This window comes from Giraffa tippelskirchi, chromosome 6 (assembly GCF_054371585.1).
Source record: "Giraffa tippelskirchi isolate mGirTip1 chromosome 6, T2T-mGirTip1v1.2.pri, whole genome shotgun sequence".
In the NCBI taxonomy this organism is placed as follows: Eukaryota; Metazoa; Chordata; class Mammalia; order Artiodactyla; family Giraffidae; genus Giraffa; species Giraffa tippelskirchi.
In genome coordinates, this window is record NC_137280.1 from 7,974,472 (window position 1) to 7,987,852 (window position 13,381).

The 13,381-nt window shown below is 39.4% G+C and overlaps 2 protein-coding genes across 3 annotated transcripts in view; both read left to right on the forward strand.

Moving 5' to 3' along the window:
• The window catches only part of LRRC69 (leucine rich repeat containing 69), a 75,787-nt gene extending 75,280 nt beyond the window's left edge, over positions 1 to 507 (forward strand). For both annotated transcript variants that reach the window (XR_014055775.1, XR_014055776.1), the window contains exon 11: positions 372 to 507. The gene's annotated coding sequence lies outside the window, so the exon portion shown is untranslated. The remainder of the gene's footprint in view (positions 1 to 371) is intronic.
• SLC26A7 (solute carrier family 26 member 7) overlaps positions 1 to 13,381 on the forward strand; it is a 138,878-nt gene that overhangs the window by 15,168 nt on the left and 110,329 nt on the right. The window contains exon 3 of the mRNA XM_081496849.1: positions 372 to 672. Coding sequence (XP_081352975.1) covers positions 480 to 672 — 193 coding nt within the window. The 5' untranslated portion in view covers positions 372 to 479. The remainder of the gene's footprint in view (positions 1 to 371; positions 673 to 13,381) is intronic.

Consider the following 13,381-nt stretch of genomic DNA (forward strand, 5'->3'; position numbering starts at 1 on the left):
ATGCTTCCTGATTTCTTTAGCATAACCCAGCCCACTTGCAACACATGCCCAGAACTACCTCATTAGCCACTGGGATATAAGCCAAAACATAAGACTACAGTGAGTTTAAGGGGAATTACTGGCAAGAGAGCTCTACACCAACGTCATACTGAATCCATGACTTTTCCAAGATCAGAAAATATTATACTAACAGGTACCATTTCTCCATCTCATTCAGATAAAAATTCATGGTTTTAATCTGCATCTTTTATCCAGAATAATTAGCTGTACCATAATAAAACATGCAGCCTGGCTGCATATATGTGTGTGTGTGTGTGTGTGTGTGTGTGTGTGCTTTTGTTAATCTCTCTCCTTTATTATTTCCTGGATAGCTTTGACATTAAACCACAGACGATTTGGAGCCTGGCATTGAAGGGAGGTGTTCTACAACAATTTGTTTCTTGTTTAAAGAAGTTTAATCTACAAGAGGTAATCTGAAAATGACAGGGGCAAAGAGAAAAAAGAAAAGCATACTCTGGAGTAAGATGCGTATCCCCCGTTGTGAAGACGTTAAACAGTGGTGTAGACAGCGGCTGCCTATTTTAGAGTGGGCAACACATTACAATCTGAAAGAAAACTTGCTTCCGGATACTGTTTCTGGGATGATGCTGGCAGTTCAACAGGTAGCACAAGGTAATGTACTGCATTTGATTTTCCTGTTTTATACAGAATAGATATCACTTTGCTTTCTTGGAAGAGTATTGTGACCTAAGGTCTACTAACAAAACTGACTTTAATTAACTTTGGGAGAATAAACACATTGAATATCTGTATACAAAAGTTTTCCTACTTGTCTTTCTTTCTTTTTGCTATTTTTGAGAGGTAGTAAGCATCAAACCAATTTTTAATGGCATTATATATTTGTAATCTTAAAATTCATACTATATGAGTAAAAGATCAGTAATTTGGGGATAATAAGTTTTTATAGTTTGACCTTACTGGTACAGTTTTCCACTTAGGCTGAACCAAGCTACAAAATATCACCTGGCTTGAACGTATCATTTGTAAACCTAATTAGCAGCATACAATGACCTGTTATAACCTTGAGGGTTGCTATAAACAAGGAATAGAGCTTTCTGTACATAAAGGAGGCTCTTGGCCAAGATCATTATTTGCAAAGAGAATCCTCTGTCTTTAGAGCTTACATTTTACTGTGCATGCCAATTTAATTCTGTATCACATTATGTACTGTTTTTTCTCAATAAGAAATTTAAACTGATGAGAAGTCTGATTTTAACTTTCCCAAAGCTGTTTATAAGTGATATTCTAGATTTAGATAGGTGTTTCTCTGGTTAAAAACTATTAGGTAACTGGTGTGCATATGGTGTCTGAGCATGTGTGGGTTTTATGTGTGTGTGTGTGTATTTTCCTTAAAGATATATTCATTGTATTTTTAAAAACTAGTTCAGGTAATAACTTCCTACCTGTAGCAAGAAAAGAAACTGATTTTTCAGCCTTGAGAATTTGTAAAACGTTCCTTGGCACAGACTCTGTAGATTTATATTTTTTTGCAGTTTTACTACCTCCTGGCTTGAATTATTTTTCATACCGTTAAATTATATGCACTTTTCTACTTCTGTAGCTGGAATAAACTGGTTTGTGTGTTTGTGTTTTTAGTATGATTAGGAACATCTGCTCTGATGGCTTTAAGATCTATAGTACTATCATACTTCCTGGGATTCTATTTGCCTGAATAGTCTCATATTTTTAATGACCATTTTGCTAAAAGCAAAGCATAGTAGTCTTTCATAAAAATGCAAAGTAAATAACAGATTAGGCCATTTTATAGGATTATTTTTATTCAATTTTAAATTCAAAATGAGACACTACCATGGACTTTGAAACTAAGATGATGAATTTACAAGAGCTTTTTCACCAGATAGTTTCAGTATATTTTATTAATTTATTTTCTTTCATTTATTATAAAGCAAAAGAAAAATATATTTAAAAAAATAACTTGTTTTTTCATCTTTCTGAAATATCAGGTTAGTTAGAAAATTTGGGGATCTGATAAAGATACCTGTGATATATCATTAGTATTGTCATTTATGTGTCTTTGGTAGTTGATTGTATGACTTTTCTTTGGGTATGGAAATTGAGGTGTTTTGTTTAATGAGTCATGCATTTAATTGGTTATGAAGAAATATGTTGGCCAGCCCCCAATTAATGAGAAGCACAAAGCTTACTCAACTCGTGTGCCTTGGAAATTATGGATCTGGGTCTTGATTCATCTAGAAGACTCCCAGTGATTGGGCAAGGAAGGCTGCACTGCTAGAAAGAACTTGAAGGTTTTTATTGGTGTATGGAAAGACTAATTCTTGGACAGAGAGTTGGTGATGGATAGGGAGGCCTGGCATGCTGCAGTCCATGGGGTCACTAAGTCAGACACAACTGAGCAACTGAACTGAACTGAATTCTTCCAAAAGTACTTACTCTTTAAAAACAGTTCTCAAACTTTCTCATGATTACCCACGATGGGTAAATATCACAAGCTACCATTTGTTGTAAGGGGGCATTGTGCTAAATCCATTATGTGCAATATCTTCCCGTGTCCCAACAAAATCCTAAGTGACAGTGGTCCTCCATTTCCCACTTGAGAAAATGGAAACTTAGACAAGTAAATAATTTTATCTGGACCTTATACTTGATAAGTGGTAGGGTCAGGACTTGACTCCAATCGTAACACTCAACATTTTATGCTTTATACTCCACATTGCCCAAATAAGTAGACTTTTTCATAATACCAATCTTAGTAACAGAAGGCATTTCTTGGGAAAGGCGCAAATATTCTTCCCTGCAAATCACCTTTGTGTTTGGGCTTCCTAGGTGGTGCTAGTGGTAAAGACCTAAGAGACGTGGTTTTGATCCCTGGGTTGGGAAGATCCCCTGGAGGAGGGCACAGCAACCCATTCCATTATTCTGGCCAAGAGAATTCCATGGATAGAGGAGCCTACTTGTTTTTTAATTCTTTTTAATTCTTCTTTCTCAAGATATGCAATTAAAATTAAGGCTAATGGAAACTAAAATTTGAGTCTTTTCTATATGTCAGCTATCAAGGAGCCATTTTAAATTACTTTATTAAAGATTCCCCAATTGTTAAATATAGATGCTTGTTAGGCATCATAATAACTGATTCCTATGTAGTATTTTCTGTGTTGACTATACTCTCTCTAAAATCATTTCTTCTCTTGAGCTTTAGACATTGCTTTTTTGTTTACCTTCTGCTACCTCTCTGGCCTTCTCTTATCATTAGCTTTTGCAGATTTTGCCTCCTCTGTTGTTCAGTCACTCAGTCGTGTCCGACTCTTTGCAACCCCAGGAACTGCAGCGCGCCAGGCTTCGCTGTCCTTCACCATCTCCAGGAGTTTGCCCAAACCCCTGTCATTGTCAGTGATGCCATCCAACCATCTCATCTGTCGCCACGTCTCCTCTTGCCCTCAGTCTTTCCCAGCATGGCTCCTACTCTATCTACCCATTAAACACTAGTGTCCTGGAGATTCAAACCCTGGGCCTTCTCTGAAAATGCCTCAGGCTATTTCATCTGGGTAAGAGGCTCTAGCCATCATCACTGTACTTTCTTCTCAACCAGAGATCCATATGTTCAACTATGCTGCTGCTAAGTCACTTCAGTTGTGTCCGACTCTGTGCGACCCCATAGACGGCAGCCCACCAGGCTCCCCCGTCCCTGAGATTCTCCAGGCAAGGACACTGGAGCGGGTTGCCATTTCCTTCTCCAATGCATGAAAGGGAAAAGGGAAAGTGAAGTCGCTGAGTCCTGTCCGACCCTTAGCGACCCCATGGACTGCAGCCTACCAGGCTCCTCTGTCCATAGGATTTTCCAGACAAGAGTACTGGAGTGGGTTGCCATTTCCTTCTCCGTACGTTCAACTATACAAACCTAGAATTGCCTGAAAGCATTACAAATGCAACACTAGTCTTCTGGAAGAAGCAAACTGAATGAAACCACCATCCTAACCAGAATTATAATAATAAATAATAATCACTAATTTTTAGACACAAAAGAACACTTGACATATATACAAAACTGAGGCTCACAGAGGATAAATAACTTGATTAAAATTACACGTAAATGAGTTGGAAGTGGTAGGATTTTAACCCAAGTAGTCTGGCTCCAGGGACCATGTGCTCCCCTTTATGCCAAGCTTTGTACGAGACTGCCTCTTATATAGTCTCAAGTCATCCTCAGCTCCTCCCTCTCTTTCGCTGCTACACCCGCCAGTGTACGATCACGCACCAGGTCCTGTTTCTGTCTCCTAAATGTCTTTCCAACCAAGCAATCTCACTTCATGTCCCCTGATACCGCCCTAGACCCCCAAACTATGGAAATCATCTTCCTGTGGGTCCTCATTGTCTGTCTCCTCATGTAGGCCACTCCATGCCGCATCTACCCACATCAGTTCTATGTTCAGAATTCTCCCGTGAACCTCTGTTTCCATAGGATAAAGCCCAATTCTTTAGAATAATCTATTAGATCATTAATAATCTGGGCCCCTTAATACAAAGGTCTACTCAAAGAGATCTTTCCTCTGAGAATCCCTGCCAATCTTCTGGAAAGATGTATCTCCTACTCCCTTTGTACTTTTTACGTATCTCTATGATCAGCCTGATCAGATTGTATTATATTCTTTTGGTACAATTCTTTATGCACTGGTGGGTAAGCTTTGGAAAGAATGTTTTAATCTTTATACTCTCACCGACTTATATATTACCTGGTGCATAGACACAGGTTTTCAGTAAATGTTTCTTGGAATCATTAAGCAGTTTGCCTCCTAGAGACTTTTATTATTTTATGGTATCTTGCTGCCACTCTTGGAAGGGAAATTTAAATTTATTTTTATATTTAAAAGATAAATGTAATAAAGATAATGATAGTAAAAGATACATTAAAATATGAATAATTAATTTCTTCCAATTCTCCTTACTTTCCTAAATTTATAAACTTGTAGCCCTCCAGACAAATATGATAAAAGATCTGTCTGCATTTCCTTTGTCCCTGTATTTAATTTTTTCTCAAGCCAAAATTAACCCATCCATATAGTTTATGTGAAAATCTAGATGTCTGGCTTCTCTTGCAAAAGGGAAATAGATGGCTATAAGAGTCTTATGTTTCCATGTGGGAAAAATCTTTTGACACCCTCTGTAGGCAGGGCATGTGCTTTATGTTTTGCCACAGCCCCCATCATTCACACATCTGCTGTCATCCTTTCTCCTAGCTTCCCTCTAAGTGTGAATTTCTCTCCCCTGACAAGGCACTTTCTAACATGTTTTGTTGAAATGCCTTGAACTCCCTCTTGAATAAAATCTTTAAGAGAGGGCTTCCAAGGTGGCGACGTTGGTGATGGACAGGGAGGCCTGGCATGCTGCAGTCCGTGGGATCGCAAAGAGTTGGACACGACCTAGCAACTGAACTGAACTGACTCCAAGGTGGCGACAGTACTAAAGAACCTGCCTGCCAACGCAGGAGATGTAAGAGACGCAGGTTCAATCCCTGGGTCAGGAAGATCCCCTCAAGGGGCCAACCCACGCTAGTATTCATGCCTGGAAAATCCCACGTACAGAGGAGTCTGGCAGGCTACAGTCCATAGGGTCGCACAGAGTCGAACATGACTGAAGCGACTTAGTACACACACACACACACACACATACACAAGATTAACTTAAATCCGCAGGAACTTCAGGTCTGTGAACCTGCATCAGTATATTCTAATATACTTCGTTTCTTTATAATTCTGTAATTCTCTTTAATTCTATTTTCTTTTACTTATTTTAAGAAAGTATTCTGGGAAGGAGTTTATAGACTATACAAGACTGCTAAAGGGGTCCCCAAAATATTTCCTCCGCAAGGTAAAAACATAAATATAGATGAGCTCATTTTAATGAAAAAAGGAAAAGGAACTTTAGGTCATTCTTTCACCATGTTCAAATGTTTCTTAGAAATGATTTGTGTTTTTTTAAATATTAAAAACATTTGGGAGCACTTATTACTAACATCAGGTGAAAACCATTGTAGCTGGCATGTACCAAAATCTTCTTTAATTGACATCTCACTGCAGAATGTAGTTTGAGGATGAACAAACATTCTACAGAATGTCATTAATTTAAACATGTCACCGACATGGTTGGCAAGTTAAGCAGTACAAAACTCCTAGAGTATAAATACTTTAGTTCACATTCTACCCTGGATGACCACTTGAGGGAAATTTTTTTTTTTTTTTCAATCTGAAAACTCAAGCATTGAGACAGGGTGGAGACCTAAAATGCATGACTTACCATATAAGTACTTAATACACTGAGGAGGAATATGAGAATGTTTTGACTTGCATTCCATGGGATCACCTAGAATTTGTGTTGCCAAATCATGAAAATTTTATGCTGCCATAGGGTTGCCTGATGTTCAAACCATAGTGTTCCAGGCCACAGACAAAGGATGGATGTTCCTTATAATAATGTGGAACTTGTGGCATTACTGGTACCAAAATATGTGGAAGCTGATCTTTGTACTCCTGAGGGCAGCTTAGTGACATGTGGAACAGTAAGTGGAATTCCTGGAAGCATTCACTGTGAAAATTAAAGGCTTGTCTGAGAATTTTCCCTGCACGGTTTCAGCCTTGAGGATTAAGAGATGTAGCATTAGCTACATATCTCTAACCTAACCCTCTTAATCATTATAAACATGTAGATTATAAGGTAGAGAAATTATAATGATTGATTATATTATTGAATGGTAACTATTCTCTTCTCCAAGAACAATGGCAGCTAAATATTCCTAAATAAATCTAAAGTATACTTGCCCTGACCGCTATAAAAATGTACCCAGGAGCAAGGAACACTCTACTTTCTTTTCACTTCTCCATTTTCTCTCATCCCGTGATATATGCTCTCGCCCAAAGCATTGGGCTTCATCCAGCATTTCTGATTTCCTTTCTTTCTTAAATGTAAATTAATGGTGATTTATGCGTTAAAAGGTTACTTTTATATTTCTGCAGTTAGAATAATACTGCCTGTAATATTTAAACCAGTTCACATGTAAGAACCAAGACTTTCCATTTTAGAGTGTTGAAAACTTGGGACGTTTGCAACAAGATAGATTGGCCGTGGTTGTGAAGATGAGCTGTGTGGCCTATGTAATAGTACACTTCTGTTTTTGCCAGCTAGGATCCATCCCTGCTTTTAGTAATTTTTGTAATTAATTACGTTTTGTAATAATACAAGAATTGCTTTTAGTAATTCTTGGATTTGTTTTAAGAAACACCCCCCCCTTCCATTTTTGGCATGCATGGTTTAAGTGAGGTTCTAATTTTGGCTCTAGGCTGATCAGTAAAATAAGTATCCCTCGATGAGGATTCTCAACTTTGGGGACCCATTGGAGCCATCTTGGTGACTAAAGGAACATTGGTACCTGAGTCTCATCTCAAACAATTAAATCAGATTTCCCGGGAGTAGTTCCCAGACATGGAAGACATTGTGTTTCTTCTTTTTTCAATTATCCCAGATTGTAGTGTGAGACAGTGCTGACAGCTGCATCCAGATAATTATTAGTCCAGGGGAAGACCTGGGGCTCCTGTTGGTAATGAGCACTGTTCCACACCAGGTCAGTTACTGATTCCGTGGTGACGTTTCCTCCTCTAGGCACAAGGAGGGTTTACCATAACGCAAACTGGTCATTGCTTATGTTAAAATGGTGATGGCAATACACATCACTGAGAGTGGTCCAGTCAGTCTGGGTCTTGGGACATGTGCAGAACCTTTGAGGAAAGAAAGGAAAAGGCATCTTCCTTTGTGCTGGGACTACTGACAGTAAGGATGACATTCCTCTACATCTCCCCTCGGCTTCGAAAGCCTGGAAATGAAGCCAGCACAGCAAAGGGAACAATGGAGAGAAACTGAGTCCTGATGATAGCTAGTACATGTCTGACTTTTCACTTGCACGTGCAAACACTTTTTTGTTGTTGTTAATTAGGTTTAAGCTGGGTTACTTCCAATCACCTTAACTATACAATTGAGCTAAATTGTCATTCCAATTTAAATGTTACACAAATTGTCTCCGATTTTCTAAACCCATCAACATAGTATATATATATACTTTATATATTCATAATCATTTTTATGAGGAGAAGAGATTGAGGTTCAGAGCCTTGGGAATCTTGCCCTCAGTCCTGCTAAGAGAGACTGAAATCTAAATCTCCCGGGCTCCCTCACTCATCCCTCGCTGTCCTCTGTTCTGCAGTTTGCTTTGAGTCCAGCAGACATAACCTGAGCGGGACTAGGAATGACCCTGGGAAGCGCACTGCACCTCAGCCCCTCAGCCTGCTCCATCCTGTGATGACATGTCAGCTTCCTTGATAAAAGAAAACCAAGAGATTCTGGCTGAGAGGGGGGAGGACTGTGCCAGGGGGAAGAATTACCTATACCAGAGCTCCCGTTCTTTCCCTTGAGATTTTTTCCCTTGAGAACTTTTCATGCTCCCTGCTAGACTAGCTTACAATGAGGGACAGAGGAGAGACGGGCTTTAATAGTGGCCTGCGAATTCAACAAGCAATAAATAGCTTTTACCACGTAGCAGAGCTGACACAGCCCTCCACAGAGCACAGCCTTGTCATAGCGAAGGGGCTGGCACAACTCCGTGAGACCGTGAGCCGTGCCAGGCAGGGCCACGCCAAATGGACGGGACACAGTGGAGAATTCTGACAAAACATGGTTCACTGGGGTGAAGAGGGCAATGGCACCCACTCCATATTCTTGCCCAGAGAATCCCAGGGATGGTATGAGAAGGCAAAACGATATGACGTGAGAAGATGACCCCCCATGTTGGAAGGTGTCCAGTATGCTGCTGGGGAAGAACAGAGGGCGATTACCAAGAGCTCTAGTAAGAATGGACTTTCTCATTAGAAACTGAGGTTTTTTTCCCTTTATTTAAATCTAATTATCTAAGAGCAAATATTCCTGAATGGGAACAGCAGGCCGGAGTTGAGTGGTGCCTGCACCCTTTCTGTGGGCATGGACTTCGCAGCTTGCCATAGTCCCCATATTCCCTGTCCCTTTACAGGAATTCTGCTTCACCACTGTTATCCATCCTCTTCAGGGCTAGAGTGGGAAGTTCTCAAACTCAGCTCGGAGACACCTGGATTGTCCAAACCCATCAGGGCATTCAGAAACACAAGATATTTTATATGAAAAGCAAACTATAAATAGCCAACTTTCCTCTTGTTACACAGGCATGAACTCCTGAAATGGGTTTCCAAGGCCCTTCAGTACCTGGGTCTCACTCACATCGTTTTCATCCTAGGTTCTGGCTGCACTGAATGGATCTTAGTGTTCTAAAGGATCCTGCTTGTTTTGCTTCAGGGCATTTGCACATACTGCTTCCTCCCAAATGGATAATCTTTCTCCCCTGACCCTCTTTATCTAAGTATATTTTAGCATACTTAAGCTGGGTTTAGCTCAGTAGTTCTCAACCTTGGCTTCATATTTTAATCTCGTTTGGCACTTGAAAAAATACCCGTGCCCCAACCCTATGCCAATTAAATCAAAATCTCTGAGAAGTTAGGGCAAATCATTTAATGTTTTGCACCTCAGCATCCTCAACTGATGATAAAATTAAAGTAAAATGAGCAGCTAGGGTTGAGAACTATGGATTTTCGGAAAGTACTTGATAGATACCTCTATTTTGTTTTCCCATGGTACCCTCACTTATCCACCTCACTAACACTATCACATTTGTTTTTGATTTATATTTGACTTTTCTTCTAAGCTATTAGTTCTTTGAAGATGTAGACTGTTTATAGTCTAGGCTGACCAACCGTTCTGGTTTTAGCAATAAATGTCCTGAGTCCTAAGAAATCCTTTCAGCTCCTATCAATGTATTTGGCACATAGTAAGTGCTCAAATGGAGAAGGCAATGGCATCCCACTCCAGTACTCTTGCCTGGAAAATCCCATGGATGGAGGAGCCTGGTAGGCTACAGTCCATGGGGTCGCTAAGAGTCGGACACGACTGAGCGACTTCACTTTCCCTTTTTACTTTCATGCATTGGAGAAGGAAATGGCAACTCACTCCAGTGTTCTTGCCTGGAGAATCCCAGGGACGGCAGAGCCTGGTGGGCTGCCGTCTATGGGGTCGCACAGAGTCGGACACAACTGAAGCAACTTAGCAGCAGCAGCAGCAGCAGGTGCTCAAATGTTTCTTGATGGTAAAAAAATCATAATTCAAATGATGGGATAGGGCTTACCTGTGCCCACTCTCTTGGTGGATACTCTTCTCCATGGACACTTTTAATCTCTTACTGCTTCTAATATTTAAGCTCATAGATATGTTGATCATGAAGCGTTTTGACCATGATAATTCTTTATTTTCACTCTTGTGAAATCTCATCTGTACAATATGTTACAGTATGAACCTATTGCCTTAACAGCAAATATTCCTAGTGATTGGAACCAATGATCTTTAATAGTACTTGTTTGTGAACCAAGAGAATGCATGTCTATAGGAATTTTGTTTTCATACAGCTATATTTCTTGGATAGATGCAAATTTACCCTGGGAGATCCACTTTTAATATCACTTAACCCTGAGCCCATTGATGCAGTGAGCCAGACAGCTGGTCACATTGTGGTTTATTAATAACAGTGCTAAGACCCCCATAAACCAGTTGCCAGAGGGAAATAACTTTTATTATTACCCACACAATTTGTGTTTAATTTTTTTATATGTAATTCTTGGGAGAGCCTACTACTACCTAATTATTTTGTTTTTAAGAATACTAATGTGTCTTCTAGGGTTCTTTATTCATTTCTATTTTTTAAAAGTACTTGAAAAAATAAAGTCTTTTGCTATGTTTTTGGCAAGAGAGAACAAAAAGGCAACAATCTATCCCACAAGGGCCTTGTTTCTCCCTGTCTCAAATTCGTACAAAAATATATGAGAATATGATCTTGTTATCTCAACCTTGAAGATATTCTGGTGTGGGAATGCAAGGGTGGGAACATTTTCTTCATGAAAATTTGCAAAATATTGGTTTCAGCCACTTTCTGAGTAGCTTGTATAAATCCAGGGAGCTGCCAAATAATGTTGTGTTTTTATTTGGAAAAATGAAGAATGTACCATCCTATCTAATAAGAATGACATAAAATTAATATTTGGTGATAAAAGTTGGGTGAACATAGAGAACAAAGTGACAGTCTTAAAAAAACTGACAGGACTTGAATAGCTAAAGATACATGGTATTATAAGATTATAAGATACCACTTCAGCATTCTTGCCTTGAGAAGTCCATGAACAGTATGAAAAGACAAAAAGATATGACACTGAAAGATGAAACCCCCCGCCGCCCCCAGCTCCGTAGTGTCCAATATACTACTGGGGGAGAGCGGAGAAATAGTTCCAGAAGTAAAGAAGAGGCTGAGCCAAAGCAGAGTGGAATCAAGATTGCCAGGAGAAGTATAAACAACCTCAGATACGCAGATGACACCACCCCTATGGAAGAAAGTGAAGAGAAACTAAAGAGGCTCTTGATGAAGGTGAAAGAGGAGAGTGAAAAAGCTGGCTTAAAACTCAACATTTAGAAAACTAAGATCATGGCATCCGGTCCCATCACTTCATGGCAAATAGATGGGGGATAAAATGGAAACAGTGATAGACTTTATTTTCTTGGCCTTCAAAATCACTGCAGATGGTGACTGCAGTCATGAAATTAAAAAGATGCTTGCTCCTTGGAAGTAAAGCTATGATAAACTTAGCATATTAAAAAACAGAGACATCACTTTGCCGACAAAGGTTGGTATAATCAAAGCTATGGTTTTCCAGTAGTATGTACGGATGTGAAAGTTGGACCGTAAAGAAGTCTGAGCACTGAAGAATCGATTGTTTTGAACTGTGGTGTTGGAGAAGACTCTTTAGAGTCCCTTGGACTGCAAGAAGATCCAACCAGTCCATCCTAAAGGAAGTCAATCCTGAATATTCACTGGAAGGACTGATGCTGAAGCTGAAGCTGTAATACTTTGGCCACCTGATGTGGAGAGCCGACTCACTGGAAAAGACCCTGATTTGAGGAAAGACTGAGGGCAGTAGGAGAAAGAAGCAACTAAGGATGAGATGGTTGGAGGCATCACTGACTCAATGGACATGAGTTTGAGCAAACTCTGGGAGACAGTGAGGGACAGGGAAGCCTCACTTTCCTCTGTGGTGTCACAAGCAGTCAGACATGTGAGTGACTGAGCAACAACATGGTATTATATGAAACAGAATTTTAAGAAATGAAGTCCTACTAATCACTGTTTCTCTGGAGAGGATCTCAAGGGAACTCTATGCACAGGTTACATTTAGGGAATATATCCCACTTTATTAGCTGAATTAGAGTTTAAAACATAGATCAGGTAAAGCTGGAGTGGAGCACAACAGTTTAGGCCTGAGACTGAAGAGCTATTAATATTTCTTTTTTTCTTGTAAAGCTGAGATTTGAATGTGCTTGTGGAAAGAAAGAGACATATCACAGTTAATCTTGAGGCAGGTCCTGGTCTTTTATTATCATATCAGTAGCAAAATAGTTCAGTTCAGTTCAGTCGTTTGCAATTGTGTGGTAGTTTGAGCATTCTTTGGCATTGCCTTTCTTTGGGATTGGAATGGAAACTGACCTTTTCCAGTCTTGTGGCCAAGCTGAGTTTTCCAAATTTGCTGGCATTTCTCAACAAGATTGCTGCCTCTCATCATGACTGTATGAAACTGTAGAGCAGCGTCTGCTGCTGACTGTTCTATAACCGCTTTTTATTTGTTTTTATGAGACTTTTAGGAATACATGGTTAGTAAACAAGCAATGCATGTGGGTTTTTAAAAATAAAGAAAAGACTAGTTATTGGTAGATTTTTCATACATTTTAATCATAACTGAACTATCTTGTACTACTTGAAAAAAATATTTGATGTAGAACTAGAGTTTATTTTAAGGAAATTAACTTTAAACCAGTAAAAGCTAAACAGTAAAAAAAGTACTGATCTGGGAACCAGAGTACCAGGCTCCATAGTGTGAATAATTAACTGCCTTAACATTCAGGTAATCTAGATTATAGTGCTACCTCCTTCCTGAAATCTTTTTGTAGTTTGTCAAGTCCACTATGTCCAATCAAATGGCTATCATTATATTGTACAAATTTGAATGGGTTATCAGAACCCAGCTGAACTAGCTGCTTAATGCCAAGGAACAGTCACAAACAAGATTACTTTAATCAATTTATCCTCGTGCATACTTTGGTCACATTTAAATGGCTAGTGTTAATTTAGCATGTCTAGGAAGCTTTTGTGTGCCTGTAACAATCAAACTAGGCAGGTAGT